This window comes from Micromys minutus (genome assembly GCF_963924665.1).
Source record: "Micromys minutus genome assembly, chromosome: 1".
NCBI classification, from domain to species: domain Eukaryota; kingdom Metazoa; phylum Chordata; class Mammalia; order Rodentia; family Muridae; genus Micromys; species Micromys minutus.
Genome location: NC_137969.1, coordinates 243,991,803 through 244,014,524, shown reverse-complemented (window position 1 = coordinate 244,014,524; position 22,722 = coordinate 243,991,803). Strand labels below are relative to the sequence as shown.

Genomic DNA, 22,722 nt, shown 5'->3' with positions numbered 1-22,722 from the left:
GGTTATCGTGAAGTAAGTAGGTCGTTCTTTGGGTTTCACGTTCATTTTGGTAATAGTAAGAAAGGATGTATTTCAGAGCAGGAGATGATGCATGCGTGGTTCGCAGACTATTGGGCAAGCCTGCAGTTAGGATGTGATGTCCAAGTGCTCAGCAGGTACGCCCCACAAGAGGGCCCCTCAGAGCTTGGGGAGGGACCAGGAAGGCTTTCCTGGGGAGGCCCGCTGTGAAAAAGAAGTGTGTGATGATGATGATGGGGCGGCTACAGTCTGGAAGTACCATGCAGAGGAGGACTCAGATTCTGGGAAGCTGGAGAGAGCAGCAAACAGGGCAGTCAGTGCCTAGGGTGAAGTCAGGGTTATGCCATCCTGGTGTGACCATGGTGCACAGTGCAAGTGACTTTGGAGGGCTTTGGAGCCCAGCCAGCCAGTCCTCATTCAGGTCTAGTGAGTGGGATGGGGTTGGATTATCTCAGAGGCTCCTCAGGGCTGACACTTAAGCTTGTCTCCCTACTTCTCTGGGCACAGCCAAAAGGGCCTTTCTGGAAAGGAATTTGGTGTACGTTGCTGATGATGCGTATTCTTGGCAACTGAACAGTCCTGGCTCACACCAGAGACTGGGGAATCATGCTTCTTGGATTCTCTCTTGATGGCGCTGCATTGTCGATCTGGTGACTGCTGTGTATCTTGGAGATACAGGCTGTCCCCACCACCACTGGTCTGTGCACACAAGTGATCACTGGAGTGAAGTAAGTTGCCACTAAATTTAAGTGCAGCTCGGAAACCAGACAAACCTTGCTTTGCCCGAAGATCCTGGTGTTGTCTGGGCCAGCAGAGATTAGGGTAATTGTTCCCCATCAGGGCTGGGCCTGGGCCTATAAGCACCTCTTAGTGTTGAGTGTCTTCTTGTTGGGGCCAGTGCTGTCTTAATGCACAGCTGATTTTGATGGGTCTAAGTTCACTTTTAATTAATTATAACTAACTTAATGTAAAAATCAGATTTTTTAAAAGTGTTGTGATAATTATTATTTTTCAAAGGGATTCCCCATGAGTTCCTAAAGAATCATTTTCGATTAACTAACTTGATTTTTGCCTATTTCAGCCATGTATTTGGCACACGTTCCTCACACCCCACCCAGTCTTCTGACAAGTCCCCGTTCATGCTACTCTGCTTTATTTTGGGACCACTGAGTTTAACCCAGGCTGCCTGCGTGGCTGTGGGTGTGGAACGGGCCATTGCAACTGGTTGACTCACCATCAAGCACACAACTAAGGCACAGACTTCTCCCCGGCATCCATCAGTAACCAACAGCTCTCCCGGGAGAAGTAAGAATTGTTTCTAAGCAATTAAACCAATGCCGTGGAGAGTGGTTGGTTGTGCCGACCCGTGGGAGTCCTAACGTTAGAGAAGACACAAGTGTAAGGTGTGCAGATGAAGAGTTAGAGCAGGGGGCAGTTGCTTCGACATGTGATGAAGTAAATATTCTGAAATGTTCATAATAGAATCCAGGAGATGTGTACGGGGGTGTAGACAGTGTTAATCTTGGCTTTTTAGCACACTTTATATATATTTTATAATGAAATATTAGTGATAGAAGGGACAGGGTGAGCTGAGTGGGGGTGGGGGCGCATACCCACAGTCTCATCACTTGGGAGGTAGAGGCAGGAGGATCAGGAGTTAGTCCTGGCTACACAGTAAGTCTGAGTCCAGCCTGAGTCTGAGATGGTTCATTAAGAACAGTTGCTGTTCAAGCATGAGGGCCTGAGTTCGGATCCCCAGTGCCGAGATAGCATGACCTCTGGCCTGTAAGCCCAGATGGGGGAGGAGTGGAAGTGGAGACATGAGTAATGCTGGGGTTTGTTGGCCAAAGAAATCGTGCCCTTCAGGTTCAGGGGAAGAGTGTGTCTCAGGTGAGAACAGCATCCTTCTCTGGGCTCAACTTGCTTATTACCACAGACACAATTAGTTGGTCTTTTGTTTTTTTAACCCCCCCATCTCTCTGTCTCTCTCTCTCTCTCTCTCTCTCTCTCTCTCTCTCTCTCTCTCACACTCACACTCACACACACACACACACACACACACAACACACACACACAATTTAAGAGGAGAACATTAGCTGGACCACATTAGTTGGATCACATCAACTTCATTATGAAGCAGTTAAAACTATTAATTAGTTTGAAGCTATAAAACACCTTCCTTCCCTGAACCTCAGCTCTTCATTTCTCAAGCTGTAGTCGGAATCAGCCTTGAGGTCTGTTAAAGACACACATTCCAGGTGGCTAAGAGTCCTGCTTCTCAGGGGTCCTAGGTTTGATTCCTAGCATCTACATGGCAGCTCACAAGGGTCTTAACTCCAGTTCCAGGGGATCTAGCGCCCTCTTCTGGACACTCTGGGCGTTAGGTACACGAAGCCCAGATATGCACCCATATGTATAAAAAAATAAACATACACATTCTTTTTTAAAGGTGAGGGTTAGTGACAAATCAGCTGGTAAAGTGCTAGCTACATCATCGGGAAGGCCTGAGCTCAGATTGCTTTGCAATCCCAGCACTGTAGGTTGGATATAGGAGGATCCTGGGGCTTGCTCTCCAGCTAGTCTAGCTAGTCAGTGGGCTTTTAATATAAAGTAGAAAGGAACTGGGGAATTCCTCAGCACCATCACTGGCCTTCTTGACAAATGGATTTGCACTGCCCAATACACACCCCTCCCCCCACATACACAGAGAGACAGACAGACAGACAGAGACACATATGTACACACCCAGAGAGAGACAGAGACACAGAAGCAGAGAGACATATACACAGAGAGATAGAGACACACAGAAAGAGACAGAGACAAAGAGATAGATACACAGAGAGAGGGAGAGAGTGGAGAGGGAATATTCCTAAGTCCCTAGGGAGCAGCCTCGTAAGTTTGGATTTTTGTAGATGGTACTTCTGCACTCCCTTGCTGGTGCACCTGTGCCAGTTTCAAAACCCCTGGAGCCTTCTGTCTCAGCTTCCTGAGGTGTTAGAGTTGCTCAGGGTTAGGGCCAGAGATTCATTCACAAGGAGAAAAACCGATTCCACCATTTTGAGCCAAATCTGAAGCAAGTTTTATTGAATACTGACCGAGATGGGCTTTGTTCAGGACCATCCCCTGGAATTCCCAATTAAGTGACCTCAAGACACATTTTGCAGGCACTTGTAAAAACAAACCTATAGGCCACCATACTTTCCCATGAAGCTTTGCTATTTTTTTCAAGAAAGAACTATAACTCCCAGCACTCTAGAAAGCTACCTGTTCCTTGGGTGGGTGGGGCTTCCAAGGTTAATTTCACACTTACATACTTTTCTGCTGAGGCTCTTGGATTCAGGATGCTCACTTCCACAGGTGAGAATTACAGAATGTAGTACCTGTCTGTGTGGGCTTCCAGCCCTGGTGGTTTTTACCTCACATGGTTAACAGACACAAGATCTTTGGGGACCACAGCATGAAGTGGAAGAAGTTTTGTGCTCTGGGGAGAATGCAGGGGAGAAGCTTACGGTGCTCTCCCTGGGACTAGAGTGATTCTGGTCATGATGCTCACCTAAGGAGCATCAGATACAGATAAGCGATACAATCCGGTTATAGCTTTGAGTCAGCCAGCAAAATTCGTGACACTTCTGAGTAACCGTGCCAGGGTGGGGTGACTCAGACACTCTATCTGACCTGAAACTCGCCAGTTCAGATCCCCAGAGGAAGAACGCAGCAGTGCCGTTGGGAGGGGCAGATAAAGGAAGAGCTCGGGTGCAAGGGCAACTTTCCTTAGTCAAATGTGGACCACACGCTTACAGTTGTTTGTAAACTCCAACGGCTTTCCATGGCTCCTGGTCCAGTTCACAGGAGGGTTAAAACCAAATGACGGCAGCAGGAGGGGTGGGGGGCAGGATTAAGCACCCAGAGACAGGAGGAATTGAGAGCTGGTCCATGTGTCCTCCTCAGGGAGTCAGGCAGAGATATAGCCTGGATGGTTTTCTTTGTCAATAATTTGTGATTGACTTATAATTTCTGCCTGAGGTTAAAGGAGATGCCCAGGTACGAGGGCATCCTCAGGGTAGTGGTCTCCCTGTACTCTGTAGACCAGCAGCTTTCTAAGAAGTGCTAGTTTCAGACAAATCAGAGGGGCTGAAGCACAGCAAGCGGTACACTAACCTGCCAAATGTGGGGCAAGTCTTGTCCTGTTAGAAAGAAGGAGCATGTCCTGCCCTGGCCTCCCAGGCTCAGAGGCATGCTTGCAGCAAGCTTATCCTAGCCAGCCTTTCTCTGTAGGGAACCCCAGAGTGGAGATAAAAGCTCTGGAACAGGTCCTGCAGAGAAGAGGCAGCCAGAGAGATGGGTGGGTCTCGGGCAGGGCCCCGGTCTTAGGAGCTAGTTTAATGATCAGTTCCAGCGTGTTTCATCCCTAACGCTCCCCCATTCCAAGATCACACCCCTAAGATGACAGCAGTGGGGCCCAGGGTCAGGAAAGGATAGGGTCAGTCAGCTCTGCCATGACTACGGGCCGACTTGCTACCCTGTCCTATGAGGTTCCTAGCTCTTCTGGATGTGCTTGTCACCTTTGGTAGGTGATGCTCAGGACTCACTGAGTACCTGGAGCGTTGGGCCCATTTTGTGCTCTCAGAGCCTCATCCCATTGGAGTCTTAGTTAATGTGTCCAGAGTCATTACCTGCCTTCCACGCCAGCCTGTGTTCACTGTGGGGTCTGGTCATTTTCCTTAAGCTTAAACCCAAACAGCAGTTCACCTCCCTTTTGTCACCTCACCCCCACCCCCATATGGGTCAGGCTCAGGTGCTCACCGTCCTTTAAGCTCAGGTCCCCACCTCCCAGTGTTTGTGCATCACTCTAACTGCCTTCTGCTGGCTTGCGCTGGTTACTCCAGTGTCTATACACAGGAGCCCTCCCTGAATCTAAGCTGGCTTCGGGGCTCAGCTCCTGGCCTTCCCCAGGGGTCCACACAATACCTCTCCGTGCTGGACTCACAGCCCCGCCCCCACACCCTGTGCCCCAGGCCACTGCACCTTTGCATAAACACTCCCCAGGCTGCCTGCCTCTCCTTGATCATCCAGGAGTTTAGGGCCGGAGCAGGGCTGAGTCTGTGAGCTTAGGAGGCTATGTCCCCAGTCTCATGCTTCACAGTTCTTTTTATAAGCCAGCCTCCTCTTTTGGGTTAGTGTATCAAACACGGTATCACCGTGATGTATGTTTCTGTCTGTTTCCTGACCAGACTGTAAGCCTGGGAAGATAGTGTCATCCTGTCAGTGAAGTCTCTCTGCCTGTGAGGTTCCTCTCCTCCTAAGCCAGTAAACTATAGTCCCTAGATTAAATCCACCCTATCCTTGGCCTCTAAGGGTAGAGTTTAATTGGAACATGATGTCTCCCTACATCTGACAGAGAGCATTACTCTCTGGTCCCTTACAGAGCAGGTGCACAGTGAGTGATGTCTTGAGGTGAGCAGCAGGGACAGTGGAGCCAAAATGGTGTTTAGCTCTAGGTCCACCATAGCATTTAAAACGCACAGTGACCCTGTGAGGTTTAGCAGCCTCCTTTCTTCAGACAAGAAAAGGCACCACGGTTGCTAAGCAAGTGGTCTGGAATTGGAATGTGTCTGGCAGTCTCTAGAGCCCTGACCGGCTGCCAGAGAATGAGGGGGCGCCCTGACCATAAGGAGAAAAAAAGGGGATAGAAGGGTGGTGCAGGGGAACTAGAGGTGCTTTAGAGGGACCCCAGTCTCCCATAGCTCATGATCATCTCCCAGGTGAGGAATGTGAAAATCCAGGGAGTTTGCTGAGAACTCAGATGCTGAGGGTGAGCGGGCAGTCTTCTGCTTGGGACTTCATCCCTGTTGCTTCTGGGGTCTGTGATGAGGTCTGTGGAGTTGAACAGGACAGAGGAGCCCTTTGGTTTCTGGTCTGGCCCTGCATTTCTTCAGGTCAAGTCATGTTGCATGCAGACAGGCAGGCAGGCAGGCTTCAGGGTAGCCTGCAGATAGCATCCTGCCCTTTACTCTTCATGGCAGTGGAACTTACGAGTGAGGCATGGGGTGAGCGATTGTCCTTCTGGAGACGGGCCAGAAAGGAGCAAGAGGTCTGTTGCTATGGACCCAGTGTCCCAGTGCTTGCGTCCCCCAGCACCCTTGGGTTTTCTCTTGCAGTGGACGCCAGGAGTTATTGTCTGTTGTGATCCCAGACTCACTGGGAAGGAGACTGTTTGACTCACAGACCCTCTGGTGTTTGCTGTTTGTGGGGAGTCAAGAGGTACTCCTGGAAACCAGTTACGTTGTTGTTGTTTTTGCTTTTGTTTTTCGGTGTTAGGACCAGAACTAAGGTCTTCCTGTAAGTCACTCACTGCTCAGCAACACCACTAAGCCCTTGCAAAACAATTTCTTGTCTGTTGACAAGGGAGCTGTTTCATGGCTGAGTGCTGGATTGAACTTTGTCCCTCGCAGGTGTGAAGTGTTTTGTGCTGGGATCGGTGAGTTCAGTCGGGCATTGTGTGCCGAGAGTTGTACACATGTTAGTAAACCACATTTTCAGTTAGATGGAGTTATGGAATGAAGTTAACCCTCTAACTCCCTGCATCATTCTCTCTCTCAAGTCACAGTGGCAGATCAGAAGAGGGCTCTCAAGATACTTGGGGACAAGTCCTGCAGTCTAACCTTTGACTGCATAAACACCCCAGCTGTTGACTGGGCGGGGTTGGGCTTGATAACAGCTTCCTGGTTGGGGCAGATAGATATGCCAGTCTCAGACAGCTGCCCAGAGCAGTGGAGACCGATAGTGGAACTGCTGGTCTGTGGAACTTGAGCATGGCATCCTTCAGGGCTGTTCTGTCTTGTGAGGTAGTAGATGTTCGAGGAAGGGTAGAGTGTGTCTATTGTTTATTTAGTGAACACAGGCCACCAAAACGCAGTATGAATGGAGCTTAGAGATGATTCTGTTGAGCGTTGTCTCTGTCTGTCAGAGTATCTGAGCCCTTCAAGGACCAGCACATATGCATAGAAGTGTAACAGTCCTGTCCCATAGAGTTCCAAGAGTAGGGAACAGGGAAGGATAGAAACCCAGAAATAGCTGACTTGATCTAGTGAACAGGACAAAGTAGACTGCCCAGTCCTCAGAGGGAGCCATTCAGGATGCTCTTGAAGATGGAGCGGGAGTCACTATGTGCATAAGGCGCAGAAGCTGTCTTCACACACACTCTGACGATGCCAAGCATTACTGGGAAGGACTCATGAGACATAAGAAGCTCAGACAAGGCTTGACAGGCATGGCACACAGACTGGCCTCTTTCTGTGATGCCAGCCAAAGCCACAGTCTCTGCCCGCACCTGACTGTGGGATTCGTATCTGCCTGCCCTGCTGTGCTGGGACTTGGCCATTGTAAAGACTTCCTTATCTGGCATAAATCCTGAATTGAGAGGATCTGACTTAGTCCTGGGCTCCTTCCCCTCTGCGGACTCTCAGCTACCCCATTCCCCTCTATTAAAGGAAACTCAGTGGAGTCCACTTTCCCATCGGGTCCAAGTGTAGGCTTGTGGGAGACCTCAAGGAAGCATTGCCTTTTCAAAGCCGTCTCTTGCTTACTGTGCTTAGGAGCAAACCCAGGACCTTGTGCATGAGAGGCAATCACCCTACCACACCCCCCAGGACCATTAGCTATTTTCTTGATTCTTTAATTTTTCTTTGAGAGTCCATTTGCCTGGCCTCTGGGCACAGGTGAAGGTGATAAGAACTGTATTCAGAGCTTCCTGCCTGCAGGTTCCTGGGCTGGCTGCTTTTTGCTCCAGGGTCCTGAAAGTGCGTTGTTTAGAAGTCCTGTGGCCATGACCCTTGACTTTTATCTGACGGCTCTCCTGTTGGGTTTGCTCTTCAGGAGCTGAGAGAAGACAACATCATCTTAATCGAGACCAAGGCCATGTTGGAGGAACAACTGACTGCCTCCCGGGCTCGCAGTGACAAAGTCCACGAGCTGGAAAAAGAGAACCTACAGCTAAAATCTAAACTCCATGACTTAGAACTGGTATTAATGGACCGGGTGCCATGCGTGGAGGTGGGGGAAGGAAGGAAAAGGGGGATGGGACTGGTGGTGTAGGTGGGGCCTGTGGGGAACTGCAAGCTCTTCCAATGAATGTGTCAGCTTCTAAGTTCGCTGCCCGCCAGCAGCTTGTGACAAAAAGAAGAGCTTGCTGAGCTCAGCGGCTTGAGTGGGCACTTAACTGTCCTTGACACGTCTGGGACCTGCTTCTGCAAGGGTGACCACAGGTGTGTTCTTTTCAGAGGTCATCGGTGGCTCTTGGATGGGCTGAGCACTGGTGTGTTGTGCCCGCCACTACATTCGAGGCTGCAGAGAACTACTTAGAACCAACAAGTGCTCACCACCAGGGCGCCTATCACAAAGCCCTGCCCTCGTGCAGAGAGTGTTCACTGAGACCTTAAGACTTCTTCTTGACCCAAGTAGAAATGTCAAGAGACTGTCTAGTAGCCGTTCCTGTTGCAGCAGGGCCCCAAGTGGGGTGTTCTGTATACCTCTGCTTGGCAGGAAGCATGCTGTCCTCCTGCAGTGGAAGGAGGTAGATACTACTAGTCTGAGGCCAATCAGACCTGTCCTCACACTCTTCCTCTTTCTGCCCTAGGACCGGGACACAGACAAGAAACGAATTGAGGAGCTGCTGGAAGAAAACATGGTTCTGGAGATCGCACAGAAGCAGAGCATGAACGAGTCAGCCCACCTGGGCTGGGAGCTGGAGCAGCTGTCCAAGAATGCGGACTTGTCGGACGGTAGGCCATGCCCGGGGGCCGGGATCCAGCCTGTCTCAGCCACTGCCGCTTATCTGGGAGCTGAGCCCTTGGCTCTGAGTCTCCTTAGAAACCCACCCACTCTCCACGAGTAAATGTGATTTCCTCAAGTGCCTTTTGGAGCTGTTTCATTACAGTCCTCCCCAGGGGAAACTTGAGAGGCCTGGCAGCCCGGATGCCCGGAAGTAAACTACAAATGAAGTGTTGGGGTTTGTTGGTTTCCCATATGCACTCAGGAGCTTCCAGATCACAGTTCTCTTTGCTGATGACGGAAAGCCCTGACACCAAGAAGTGTCCCCAGTGGTCACTAATCCTTATTATACCCTGGACATTATTTGCATAATTGGGCAGGATGGATGCAGCTTATCCTGTGTCCCTGGTGGGGATGTTAAGTGGCTACTATTCCCCAGTCCCAGGCTCTTTATGGATCTTCCCTGGGGGTGGGGGTGGGAGGATGGGGAGTCCTCCTTCCTGGCAAGTACTGCTGCCCTCTGCTGGTACCCTGAGATAAGGTGTCCATTATGGGAAGGGTGGGGGACCCCAGTCAGCACTGCAGCAGGAAGCTCCATCGCCCTACAAACAATAAGCCAATTCCTGTGTTTGAAAATAGCTATGTTCACCTTTCCCATGCACCCGACGGCCAGCTAGTATCGACTTAGCACTTTATGCAGCTGGCGTGGGCGTTTGGATTATTTTAGATTTGAGAGATACTGATAGAAATTCCCTGAGAATACTACCAAGGTCATTTCTTCCAGTGCCCTTACCAGCTCTGAGCCTGAAAGCACTTCAGTAACTTGTGTCTGTGGAAACTGAGCTGTGTCTGCTTTGGTGCTGTGTAAGTGAGGTGCTTAGGGAGCCACACAGGGTGAGAGAGAAGGCATTGTCTCCCCTGTGATGTTCCAAGTCTACAATGAGGACCATCTGCCCCCTGGTGGTCTGGAGAAGCAGTTCAAGCCCTTGGGGCCAGCCTCAAAGACCTGCTCAGTTCACACTGCTTGGTATAGTTTATGAACCCTTTAAGGTCAGACATGGACGTGTTTTGTTTATTCTATTATTATTTTTATCATCACCATTATACGTACACACATATGTATAGCGGTCTCACTGGCCACATGACTTATGTGCATCTTTTGGCTATGTATATAATCTAGAGGGTCTTGGATCCCTGGGAATTGGAGTTTATGACTATGAACTGCCACAGGACTATTGTAAACTGAACCCAGCTCCTCTGCAAGAACAGCCAGTGCTCTTAACCCCTGAGCAGTCTCTCTGGGGCCAGTGATCTATTCTTAGTGTCAGTTAGTGTCTCTGTGTCACCAGACTGGCTTCAAACTCCTGGAATCAGGTGGTCCTCCTGCCACATTCTCCTGAATAGTTAGGGTTGGGTGTGCCTGCCTCTAAAGGTTTCAGCTGTTCTTGCACAGAGGATTAAAGTCAGTGCCTTGGGCACACAGAGCACATCCCTTACCACTGGGCTGCACCCACGACCCCTCTAGTAGGCTCTGAAAGAAAGATCTGGAAAGGCCAGGCTTCTGAGCTTGTCAGCTGAGTAACCTGGAGGATGCCATGTCCTTAAACTTTTTCTTAGCATACACGGGAGGAGACAGGCTTTAGCCTTACCTGGCCTCATGTGTGTTGCCATGAGTCCCAGTTGCTGGGCGGTGTGGTGAACAAGCCCTTGTGCACAGTGTGGAGCTGGCTTAGTTAGTGATAAGCCACTTGCTGTGGTGCTGTTGTTGAACTGTAGGAGCGTGACTGTTCCTCTGTCCCGAGTCTCGGCATGGAAGGATGAGAAAGATGGACTATGGTGATGGTGGCCAAGGAGCATGTGTTCCCAGTGCCACCGTGCTGAACCTGTAAAAATATCTAAGATGAGGCCAGTGAGACAGCTCATCGAGTAAAGGTGTGGGCTGCCAAGCTTGATAAGGGGCTTTACTTAGCTGCTTTTCTTTTTTTGTAAATTAAAATAACAATAACTTTATTTTCCCCTTTGCTTTCCTCTCCTTGCTCTCTCTTAAAATTATGGCGTCTGTTTTTTAACTGTTGTTTTACACGTGCGCACACACACACACACACACAGTTAAATAAGTAAATGCACCCTACCCTGTCCACATTCTGTTGCTTGTCTGTATGTTTTCAGGGTTGGCCACTGGTACTGGATAACCAGTCTGGGGCTCTTCCTTGGGGAAGACTGTTTCTCCTGCTCTCAGCATTCCTTAGTAGATCTTTGTCTAGGGTGAATTCCCATGTCATTTCCCCCCTTGCATGTTAGCTTGGCTGCTCCGTGTTGTCTTGTTCAGATTTTGCTTACACAGCTATGATGAGACTTAGTGGTGTTAGCTTCTGCCGTTTCTGGGAATTCTACTCTGGCTCCTCCAGTCTTCTCCAGCCGGAACGGATCTGCAGGATTTGTGTTGTAAATGTGTCAGGTGTGTTCACCTGACCATTTGTTCTCTGCATTTTGATTGGTTGAGGTTTTTTCGAATGATCTCTGTTTCAAAGAGATCAGTTTTTTGTTTTGTTTTTTGTTGGTTTTTGATGATGGTGGTGAGTCCTCTACAGGGTAAGTATTTAGAGTCTAGTCAGGTGTTAGACTTGTTTAGGAAAGTGTTGCTGTAGGTTCTCCTTCAAGATCCATGATGGCTTGGTTATGTTCTTTAGCTGACTGAAAAGGAGGCCTCTTGAGCACATCTGAATCCTCATTGGTGCTAGAATTAGACACACTACGTTGTTGTCATGGTCCCTTCCCACTAATGCTGTTGTGGCTTTGAGTCTTTAGGATGGTCTAGCCTTGGGTCTGTGCTGTTGCTCTGATAGACGATAACACTGTGGAAAACACACTCTTCGCCCTTACAGTTGCCCAAGGATCCAAACACAAGCATCACACACGGCATTTGAACATGCGTGGACGCCTCTGCTGTGGACCTCAATACCCTGTCAGAGCCCCGGGGTGATGAGTTAGAGGCAGGAGTTGGAAAGACAGAGAACATCAGCAGTACAGTGCTGTAACGAACAGTAATTGCGGTTTTCTACCCCATCTTTGATCACGTAATTCCCAGATAAAAGACACAAAACCTTTATTTTATAACAAGCCTTAAAGCGCTAGAGTTGGGCAGATATCAACCCACTGTGCTGTTTTGTCTACTTCCCTGTCAATAAGCCTGGGATATGACTTGCCGTGTTCCATCTGGGCTGCTCTGACTGGCCAGCCCTCAAGGCTGGTTCTCATGACCCCTCCTTACCTGTGGTCTTCTCTCTCTTCAATATCAGCTCTCTCTTCTTCTGGTTTTTACCTCAGACTCCAAGCCTGGCAACCAAAGCCCCACCTACCTCTTTTCTGCCTGCTGTAGGCTGTAGGCATCTTTATTAAACCAAGTTTAAATTAAGGAACAGTTATATTGCACCGCTTGGTGGATGTGAGGATTTTCTTATCCCTGAGTCAACCAGATTGGGGGGGCGGGGCAAGTGTTAGTATTTAGCATTACAATTCACAGCAACACAGTAAACCTCTACTGTATCGTGTGATAAGGCTCTGATGGGTAGACAGACAAGGAACTGAGGAACAACATCCATGACTGTTTCCTTGGGGGTGTTTCAGGCCTACTGGGTTCCTCCTGAGAAGTCCCATGTCTTACCTAAAGTCTTGCATTTTCCCGTAGGAAGAAGAGACCAAAAAGTCTAATTCTTGACTCTCAAGAAAGGATAGGTTGCTTAAAAGCAGAGTAGATGACTTTTGAAACATTCAGCTTTTCTCCAGTCTCACTGAAAAGTCTGAAGCAGCTTGCATGTCTGACTTTCCTTCAACGTAGTGTGAAATTGGAAGAAATCTCTACTGCCAAGGTTTTAGCCCAGGCTGTCCAACCATGGGCTTTTAGACACAGGCATATCTTTCCTTCACCCTCAGTCAGCTGCTCACTCTGCCCTCTGCTGAGCAGCGTAGACTCCCACTGTCCCTATAGTGAGCACAGAAAATGCCTGTGGCCCTCAAGTCAGTCTGGCGAGCAGTGTGGTGACCCAAGTCCCAGGGAGATCTGGATTGAGTGGCCCCCAATTCTGCCAGCAGGGGGCCTCACTGTTGGGTGCTGACACGGGATGCTTGGAATTCCTGTTGGGATGAGAATAGGGAGCAAGAAGGGAGCCGAGCCCTTGGGCTCAGCTTATGTTGAAAGGTGGAAGCTGGGTTTCCAAAATGCCAGGCCCTAACAGACTCGGCCTTTCAGCCTCCAGGAAATCCTTCGTCTTTGAGCTGAACGAATGTGCCTCCAGCCGTATCCTGAAGCTGGAGAAGGAGAACCAGAGCCTCCAGAGCACCATCCAGGGTCTGCGGGACGCGTCGCTGACGCTCGAGGAGAGCAGCCTCAAGTGTGGGGAGCTGGAGAAGGAGAACCAGCAGCTTAGCAAGAAGGTGACCTTCCAGGGCCAGACTGAGATTTCCTTACTCGTGGCTCTCCCATGGACCTGGGTCTCACGTCTGTGTGCTTCTCGGTCTCACATGAGGCTCCTGAGGCAGTGGGGGAGGGGGCCCGGCCTCTGCTGCTTTCTCTCCTCTGTGTGGGGCTTGGCACACGTTTCCTGCTGTAGAAAGGATCTCAGGGAACCATCTAGCTGCATTTATCCCCCCTCCCATCACTTACCCCCTTTAAGGACTGAGTGTCATGTGACGTTTTCACTGCCAAGGGACTTGTTCTACCTTTAGAGGACAGTAGGAGACCTCCTATCTCATGCCTTGTCTTTTGGAGCAAAGCAAAAATGGGAAAAGTGACCACATAATTTGGTCTCTAAGTTTCTGTAGTCTTAAGGCAGGGAATGCCTTTATAAATGGACACCCAGTCTTGTAGACTATGAAAAAGAGCTGACATAAAAGGAGATGGGACACACACCCCCCCCACTCCATGGATTTTTAGGCAGGACTAGGGACAATGTGGGTCTCCTCTGCCCTGTAACCTGTTTTCTGTATACAAATATGTGCAGTGGGAACTGCCACCAGCAGGACTGCCTATGTCTCAATGTATGGGTGTGTGTGTGTGAGAGATACAGAGAGACAGAGATACCCTCAGTAAGCAAGAGTATGGAACAGAGAACAAAGAAAGGAAAAACTGAAGGCGATCCATCCATCCATCCAAGCAGGACACAGGAACAGCCCATGTTTAGATGTCAGCAACTGTCAGACACAAAGTCTGATGGCATACCTCTCTAGGAGTGGGGTCAAGCATATTTGATGGAGAGGGTGTAAGCCAGGAGGCTGTGGTATTTATTGTCACTCAGGGAAGAGCTGGAGACCTTATCCCACAGGCTTGAGAACATGAGTGGGAAAGACTCAGGTCCTTCATAAAGGCAGGACTGACACCTCCTACTAGCAACTGCTTCTGTTTCTGGCCACACAGCTCTTTGCCGAGGCAACTCTGCCTTCCTTCTGAGGTCTTGGGTAAGGGGTGGCACAGAGATGGGTGAGACAGGTGGTCTTGATTTTGGAAAAGATTCATATGTGTTACATCATAGCACCCTTCTGGAAAGCCATAACCCGGCAAGACTGGTTGAGGCATACCTGGCTAGGGTCCAGTGCTGGGATTTTAGCAGCCATGATGCATGCAGATCCCCTACAGCCCTCACCTTTCCCAGCTTCCCCTGGGGAGAGTCTTGGTGCCCATAACTATGCAGGAAGGAGAAAGATTGCAGGGTCAAGATAGACGGGGATGCTCAGAGCTGTGGGAACCTGAACCCTCCTCGTCCGTGTAACACCTCAGTGTAGATGGCCAAGGGAGAGCCACAGCTTGGTCCCTGTGCGCTCAGGGTCACTGGGCAACTCTGGTCCTCCCTTAAAAGTTCAGACTGAATGGTGTCCAAGCTTCAGGTACTTTGTAGTATTGCTTTTAGAGCAGTGACTCCCCAACCAGCAGCCCAAGGCTCACATAAAACACAGACCCCCAGGTTCATAGAGTCAAAAACTGGGCATGGACCCAGCAGTGTCCAGGGAGGGTCAGCTGCCTGAGGTGCAGTAGGTATGGTTGAGCATGATGAATGTTTCGGGCCCTGATCAGTTACTAGGATCTTCCTTGAGGCCACAGTAGGGAGGACAGATTTTTGACTCTTTGTCCCTCTGAGACCAGCACAAGTATCTCATGCTGAATTTGCTTGGTGATAGCAAGAAGAGACTGTAGCAGAGTAGACTGTAGTGTGGGCATCTCCAGGAAATAGGTTTGCCAGCCCCGCTGAATCAGGACCTGAGTCCTAACGGGCACACAGATGCTCTGAAGATATGGAGAGCTCTTGCATAGGTAGCTCATGTTCTAGGAAGCTTGGGCACTGGTGGGTTTCCCTTCAGAGCCTGGTGTTGGTGGGTGGTGATGGGAGGAAAACCGTCCAGGCAGGATAATACATTCTGGCGTAGGGCAGCAGTACTGGATTGTAGGGGGGTAGAGTGGGCAGAAGGGGCAAGGCTTGATGTTGGGCTTACCTGGAGAGTACCTGGAACCTAAGCAGCTGGATGCTACCACCAAGCATAAAGAAGGGGAGGGGAGCCATATGGCCCTTGTCGGGAATGTGTGTGGTTAGGTGCATTGGTACGTGGTCTGACCCTGAGCAGAAGTGGATGATGTCAAAGGGGAAAATAACAACAAGACATGGAGAAGATTGGACGTAGAGCACCAGGGGTAGCCTGGGACAGACAGTGGGCTGCTGCCCAGTGACTGACTTCTCTTACCCCAGGCAGAAAGTGCAGGTAATGTCAGGCCAGTGACTGAGGGAAGGTGTAAAGACTTCGCTGCAAAGCTGCATTGGTACCTCCGCCCCCCCCCCAAGGGCCTGTAAATATAACCTGGGCAGAGAAGGGTCTGTCTGAACATAGCTCACAGGCTGAATCTTTTCATCTGCAGATTGAGAAGTTACAAACGCAACTGGAGAGGGAAAAGCAGAGTAACCAAGACCTGGAGACGCTGAGCGAGGAGCTGATCCGAGAGAAGGAACAGCTGCAGAGCGGCATGGAGGCCCTGAAGGCAGACAGGGCCAAGCAGGTAGGCATAGCCACCACCACCTCACTTGCTCATGCTGGACGAGGGGCTGGGGAGGATGGCCATGTCACTGGACAGTGTCCCCAGACGGTTCTGATTGTTCTGACTCTGGGAAGGGAATATGAGAGTTCCTGGCATGACTGTTCTAGTTCTGTTCTGCTGCTGTGACAAACACCAAGCCTGAATGCAGTAGACAGGAAGGTGATATCTTACAAGTAACAGCCTATCATTGAGGGATGTCAGGGAAGCAGGAACTTGAAGGCAGGGCTACTTGATACTCCACACAGCATTACTTCCAGGAAATGCACTCACAGCCAAGGATACTTGTTCTCTGGCTCTCTTGGGCTCATGCTTACTTAGTTTTTCTATATAGCTCAGGATTCTGCCTAGGGAATGATGCTGCCCACAGTGGACTGGGCCCTCTTACTTACAATAAATAAGACAATTCCCCCCCAGAGGCCAATCTGATGAGTAGTTCCTCAATTATAACTCTTCTCTGCTGGCTTAAGACTGTGTTAGGTTGACAGTTAAAGCTAACTGGGACATGGGTGGAGGCTGCTAAACATCCTGCAGCACACAGGACAGTGACTCATTTCTAAAAGCTGTTAGTGACAAGGGTGAGACCTTGGCACATCTGCAGGGTTCTACTTGCTTCCACCATAGGAAGCATCAGGGTACTGATAAGTAATTCGGGGGAGCCATCAGGACCAGGCCATTGCAAAGCTGCTGAACATCTCCATTCTATGGACAGAAATAGTGGAGAATATCTAGCATTTAGGTTTTTAGCTTCTGTTGTAAGAAGTAGGGGGAGGTCAGGCAGCACTGTTCATGATATATAGGTGGGACCCTGTCCGTGCAGCTCACCTCAGAAGGCAAGTGTCAGGCAGCAGGCACAGGGATCTTTGTGCATGACTAGACAAGGTACGGGCTGGTGGGTAATAGTAGGTACAGGGCTGCTTTTGAGCCATTGTGCAAGGTTGTTTGGGGCACTGACCACAGATTGAGAAGACACAGGAAGGGAGCAAGGCAAAGAGAGCAGTTCAATGTATCCTTCAGGAAGACACTGGGAGACAGTAGAATGTGCCACACAACAGAAGGTCTTGGAGGTGGGCTGGGTGTCCACTGGGTCCTGCTGACCACGACAGAGGGGACCAAGGGAATCACTCACATCACGCACACTGCACGGAGTGTGCTTTGACGAGCCATGGATGGGGTTGGGTGCACTGTAGCTACTGAAGGCTTCTACTTGGGAACCTAGATCACTAGTGGAGCTTCCTGCAGCAGTCTGGGTCATGCCTGATATCTTTGCTCATAGATAAAAGATCTGGAGCAGGAGAAGGGCCACCTCCACCAGGCTGTGTGGTCACTGCGGGAGAGGCCGCAGGTCAACAGCACGAAGGATGTGGAGAAGGAGAACAGAGCCCTCCACCAGGCTGTGACCGAGGCAGGCAGCAAGCTCAGCCAGCTGGAGTTGGAGAAGAAGCAGCTGCACAGAGACTTGGAGGAGGCCAAGGAGAAGGGAGAGCGGGCAGAGGTGCTGGAGAAGGAGCTGCACCGGCTGGAGAAGGAGAATGAGCAGCTGACCAAGAAGGTGACCTCCCTGAAGACGGTCACCGAGAAGGTCGAGGCCCTGGAGCATGAGAGCCAGGGTCTGGAGCTGGAAAACCGGACGCTGAGAAAGTCCTTGGACACCCTGCAGAACGTGTCTGTGCAGCTCGAGGGCCTAGAGCGGGACAACAAGCAGCTGGACCAGGAGAACCTGGAGCTTCGCAAGATGGTGGAGGCCATGCGCTTCACCAGCACCAAGATGGCTCAGATTGAGACGGAGAACCAGCAGCTGGAGAGGGAGAAGGAGGAGCTGCGCAGGAATGTGGAGCTGCTGAAGACCTTAAGCAAGAAGTCGGAGCGCCTGGAGCTCAGCTACCAGAGCGTGAGCGCTGAGAACCTGCAGCTGCAGCACAGGCTGGAGAGCAGCAGCCACAAGTCTCAGGCCCTGGAGAGGGAGCTGAGCGAGCTGGAGGCCGAGCGCCAGGCCCTGAAGCGAGACCTGGAAGCTCTACAGCTCACCAACAAACAGCTTGAGGGGGCTGAGAAAGACAGGAAGGCCCTGGAGCAGGAGGTGGCCCAGCTGGAGAAGGACAAGAAGCTGCTGGAGAAGGAGACCAGACGCCTCTGGCAGCAGGTGGAACTCAAGGACGCCGTACTGGATGACAGTGCCACCAAGCTGTCGGCGGCCGAGAAGGAGAGTCGCGCGCTGGACAAGGAGCTGGCTCGCTGCCGGGATGCGGCCAGCAAGCTGAAGGAGCTGGAGAAGGACAACAGGGACCTCACCAAGCAGGTCACTGTGCACACGAGGACACTGACCACCCTCAGAGAGGTGAGCCTCATGCATGGGCAATGGCAAAATGGGCCTGTTTTCAGGGTGGGGGGCTCTAGAAGAGAGGGGTCTTGGTGTATCCTCCTGAGATGTTTTCCCCTGAAGCTGAGCATGTGGTAGTTAAGTCTGATCAGCCTGGGTGAGAGGCATTGGAGGGGGTTCTCACTCACTGCACACTGACAGCCCTGCTGTCATTTCCTCCTGCTCTGCCCCCATGCTGGCGTTTCTCCTCTTGCAAAGGCTTGTTGTCCCTGGACTCACTGTTCACTGAGTACCATAAGCAGAAGATGCGCTTAACACACTTGGTCTCCTGCCCTTGGCTTAGTCACACAGGTCTCGGTGCCTGTGATTCCCTCCACCCCCAGTGTCAGCTCTAGCTCACTGCCTGTGCCCAGCACTTAGAGCCAGCATTGAGCCATCTCTATTGCCAGCCTGGGGTAAAGCCAAAATTCCCAAAAATTAACTGTAAAGTGAAAAACAGCCATGCACCGGAGGATTACTCCATTCCAGACTACAAATGGGTCAAGGCGTTGTGTGTTTTCATTTAATTACATTTTCAAGTTTTCCCACATGAAGTAGATTTTGGGTTTTGGGGTCATGGTTTTCTTTTCTTACATTCATTTATTTACTTTGTAAGTGTGTGCGGGCATGTGTGTGTGTCGCAGCTTGCATGTGGAGACTAGGAGACAGCCTGAGGGAGTCCTTTCTGTCATTCCACCATTTGGGTTCTGGGGATCAAATCAGGTTGCCAGACTGATTAGCAAGTGCCCTTAGCTGCAGAGTCACCGCCCCCACTTACCACAGTCTGTCCTCGCACTTACCAATCCAAGGTGCTGTCCCGCTCCTGCTTTTGAAAACAGATTCTCGCTCAGGCTAGTCTGGGATTCCCTGAATAGCCCAGGTTAGCCTTGAACTCTTGATCCTCTTGTCTCAGCCTCTTGAATACCCACCTCTGAAAGGCTTTGACCTAGAACTCTTCCATCTCAGCACTAGGTATGGGTGGTGGTCATGGCAGGTTAAAAGACTATCAAAATAAGAGACACATGCAGCTCTCCTTGGCTTCATCCAGATTCATCCAGATCCTTGATATTCTAACCCATAACCCCTTGCCAGGGCTGCTTACCTGGCACCAGCTGCTAACAGGGCAGGACGATTCAATCCGGTACTAACCTGCATATGATTTGATAAGAGGGATAAGCTGTACCCCAGACTGGAGACAGTAGCTCCCCTCAGTGAGCTGTACGGGGACAGAAGCAAAGCGATTGTAGAGGTGAACCTTGAGCTCGTCGTCCATGTTCTGAAGGGTTAGCCAATGCAATGGTTTAAAATACACTCTCGCAGCATGGAGACAGGAGGCTTGGTTGGAAGTATGCTTGCCTTGGCATTCATGACGCTCCCCCTAAGCCGGAATCCCAGCACAAAATCAGGCATGGTGGTGCATACATGTAATACTAGTACTTGGGGGTAGATTAGAAGTTCAGGTTTATTTTCAGCGACAGAGCAAATCCAAGGCCACCCTGAGTTACCTGAGACCCTATCTCAAAGAACAGTAACAACAACAAAAAATCTCCTTTTTTTATATTTAATTACTTGCTAAATGTGTAATTTTTAAGTCAGTCACATTAGTGGAGATAATACTCGCTGCTAAAAGTCATCCTAACAGTGTTTCTGACCTGTTTTAGAGGAGAACATTCTGGTTCCGTTCTATGTATGTTGGCACGTGGTCTGTTGTTTACAGCACCAGGGGGGCTGGGAAAGGCTGTCCATCCCTTTCTTTTGGTGGAGCATTCAGGAGCTGACCACACCGTCAACTAGCCCGCTTGCCTGAAACATCTGAAACAAACAGGTTTGGGCAAGGTGTGGCTCAAAGCTGTGACACCACGGTGAGGCTGTAGCCTCTCCACCATACCTCTGTCAGACTCCTGTCCACAGCGCTGTTTCCGGTCTTGCAGGACCTGGTGCTGGAGAAGTTGAAGAGCCAGCAGCTGACCAGCGAGCTGGACAAACTGAGCCAGGAGCTGGAGAAGGTCGGCCTCAGCAAGGAGCTGCTGCTGCAGGAGGATAACAGTCTCAGTGACTCGTAAGGACGGGGCCCTGCATTGACACTGCTCTCTGATGAGTCTGAGCTTCTGGGTCACTGTGTGACTTCATTCCTTGTGTCTGTCCTACACGCTTCAAGTCTTGGCCCTAGGAGTCTTGGGAGATATGGAAGGAGATTGTTTTGTGTGATCAAAAGGCTGTGGCACTGGCCAATAACCCCAGGGCCTCCTGCAAGCTTGACAGGCTCTAGACTGATCTGCACCCAGCGGCAAGAAGAGCCACTTCTCTCTTTAATTTGATGATTGCAGTGTTTCCTAGCTATGCTCTCTTTGAACGGTGTGGCTTTTCAAAGAAATCTAGTATGGCAACCTTTTCTAGATTTGTAACCTACAAGACTCAAATGCCTGCTTTGACATGTTTGTTGCTGTGGGAAGGCTTCAGGCCTGCCACAAGGCTAGCACTGTGACCCTGGATTGCTGGGGTTTCCTGAGATGGAGTCTCCCCGTCTATAAAGTGTTCGTGATAGAATACTTCTTTAAGGAGTGGCTGTAAAATGGAGTGGTGATATTTTGTATGATGATGTTGTGGGTGTGTCATCCAAACAAACAGCCCCTTCTCCCACCCCCTGCCAGGGGTCTGGCTCCCAAGGTCTCTGGAACATCTGCCAGTGGTACATAAAACCAGCTTAGTGGGAAGGGTGTGTGTTGACACAGGGGATGGGATTAGAGGTGAAGGGGATGAAAACTGTACTATTATTGTATCTTTATATTTTCAGAAAAGGCAAGATTTGGGAAGGCAAAAACGAATCCGCATTGAAAACAACACTGGCTATGAAAGAAGAAAAGATTGTGTTTTTGGAGGCACAGGTGGAAGAGAAAGAGAGCTTGAATCACCAACTCCAGATTGAACTGCAGATGGTGAGGGTCAGGCCTCTGTCAGAAGCTGTGGCTCAGGGCAATCCCACACTTCCAGGTTAAATGTTAGGAACATGAAACAGCCCAGAGAACCAAGTGAAGACCTGCAGACTCCTAAGGCCCCTTGGATGGGACAGGACCTTATATGACTATGTTTATCAGCTCTTGAGCACATATAAGTACATGTCCCCATACATGTATAAAACATGTGGAACACGTGCACATTCTACATTAGACAGACATGTTTTCCTCACATGTCAGTAAGGTGTTCCACACACACACACACACACACACACACACACAGAGACACAGACACACAGACACACACACACACACACACACACACACACACACACACACACACTTCTGCGTACACCCAGTCTCCATCTATGAGTGGACTGACTCCATGTGTAGGGTTTCCCTTTTTGAACATGTGGCACACGTCCAGGTTACAGAGTTGATTTGGGATCTGAAGTCAGGCAGATGCAGAGCTGGCAAAGCCTCTGAGATGTATGGCTGACCCTGCCTTTCCTGTCTTTCTGAGAAGAACACAGGAAAATAGAGCATCTGGCCCATCCCTCGTCAGGGGATGAGAGGATGGGTGTCTTGAGACTTTTTGAGGGGTCCCTATCTGCTAGTGGGGTTCCTGCATGTCTCCTTCCTGCCTGAGTCTGCTTTTCAACGTGGCCTACAGGTAAAGAGAGAGCGTGAGCAGCTCAGGAAGACCCAGGAGAACGGAGCCCAGGCGCAGACCGCACCGAAGCACCCTCCAGGCAAGGCCACCGGTCACCAAGAGGAGGCCTGGGGGCCCAGCCACAAAGAGGCCACCATGGAACTACTCCGTGTGAAGGACCGGGCCATCGAGCTGGAACGCAGTGTGAGTGGGCTGCCCGTGAGGTGACCATACTGTTAGCGGCTGCCCCCGTAGAGCGTATTATCTCTTAAAGAATATGGGTAGCTAAAGCCATGGAAGACAGATCTAGTAGGACACTGTTGAGTTGTCCTGGCCGGACCCTTAGGTGGCTTTCATAATACTCCCTTCAGAGTTTCTAATACAAGGGTCATACCCAGTGTCCCGGGCTGAACCCCTACTTACTGAGTCAAGTCCAGAGCATGACCGCCATCCTTCATCCCCATAGCGTTGAGTTTTCCAGAGCTACAATCCCAGCACTTCCTCCCAAGCCGTGTCTAAATAAAGCTTTATTGACCTTTTATATTTACATGTGCTCTGGCCGCTTTCCCACTGCAGGGGCAGCTTTCTCTTTTTTGGGGATAGAAAAGCTACAGTCACCAAACCCTTGGCCCTCCCTTATCAGAAAAAAAAAAGCCCTCCAGTGTGTGCTTGTCCCTCTGGTTCTGTTTGATTCACAGCAGTGATTTTGTGAAGTCCATCCTGGTGATTCTCAATGGACAAGCAAGCTGAGGCAACTTTAGAGGCCTTTTCAAAGCCATGCTAATGAGGGGTAGCACCAGCCTGCAGCCGAACCCGGCCTCCTAGCCTGATCCCTGGTGTAACAGATACGACCTCTGCGAGTTTCCTATACTTAAGCACCCTGTCCCATTTGCTG

General features: G+C 50.3%; 1 protein-coding gene across 2 annotated transcripts in view; it reads left to right on the top strand.

Moving 5' to 3' along the window:
• Window positions 1-22,722, top strand: part of CCDC88C (coiled-coil domain containing 88C) — a 115,618-nt gene that overhangs the window by 66,554 nt on the left and 26,342 nt on the right. For both annotated transcript variants that reach the window (XM_080931258.1, XM_080931259.1), the window contains 8 exons: window positions 7,894-8,040; window positions 8,654-8,798; window positions 13,037-13,221; window positions 15,689-15,826; window positions 17,139-18,200; window positions 20,153-20,280; window positions 21,016-21,157; window positions 21,849-22,031. In XM_080931258.1, coding sequence (XP_080787384.1) covers window positions 7,894-8,040; window positions 8,654-8,798; window positions 13,037-13,221; window positions 15,689-15,826; window positions 17,139-18,200; window positions 20,153-20,280; window positions 21,016-21,157; window positions 21,849-22,031 — 2,130 coding nt within the window. The remainder of the gene's footprint in view (window positions 1-7,893; window positions 8,041-8,653; window positions 8,799-13,036; window positions 13,222-15,688; window positions 15,827-17,138; window positions 18,201-20,152; window positions 20,281-21,015; window positions 21,158-21,848; window positions 22,032-22,722) is intronic.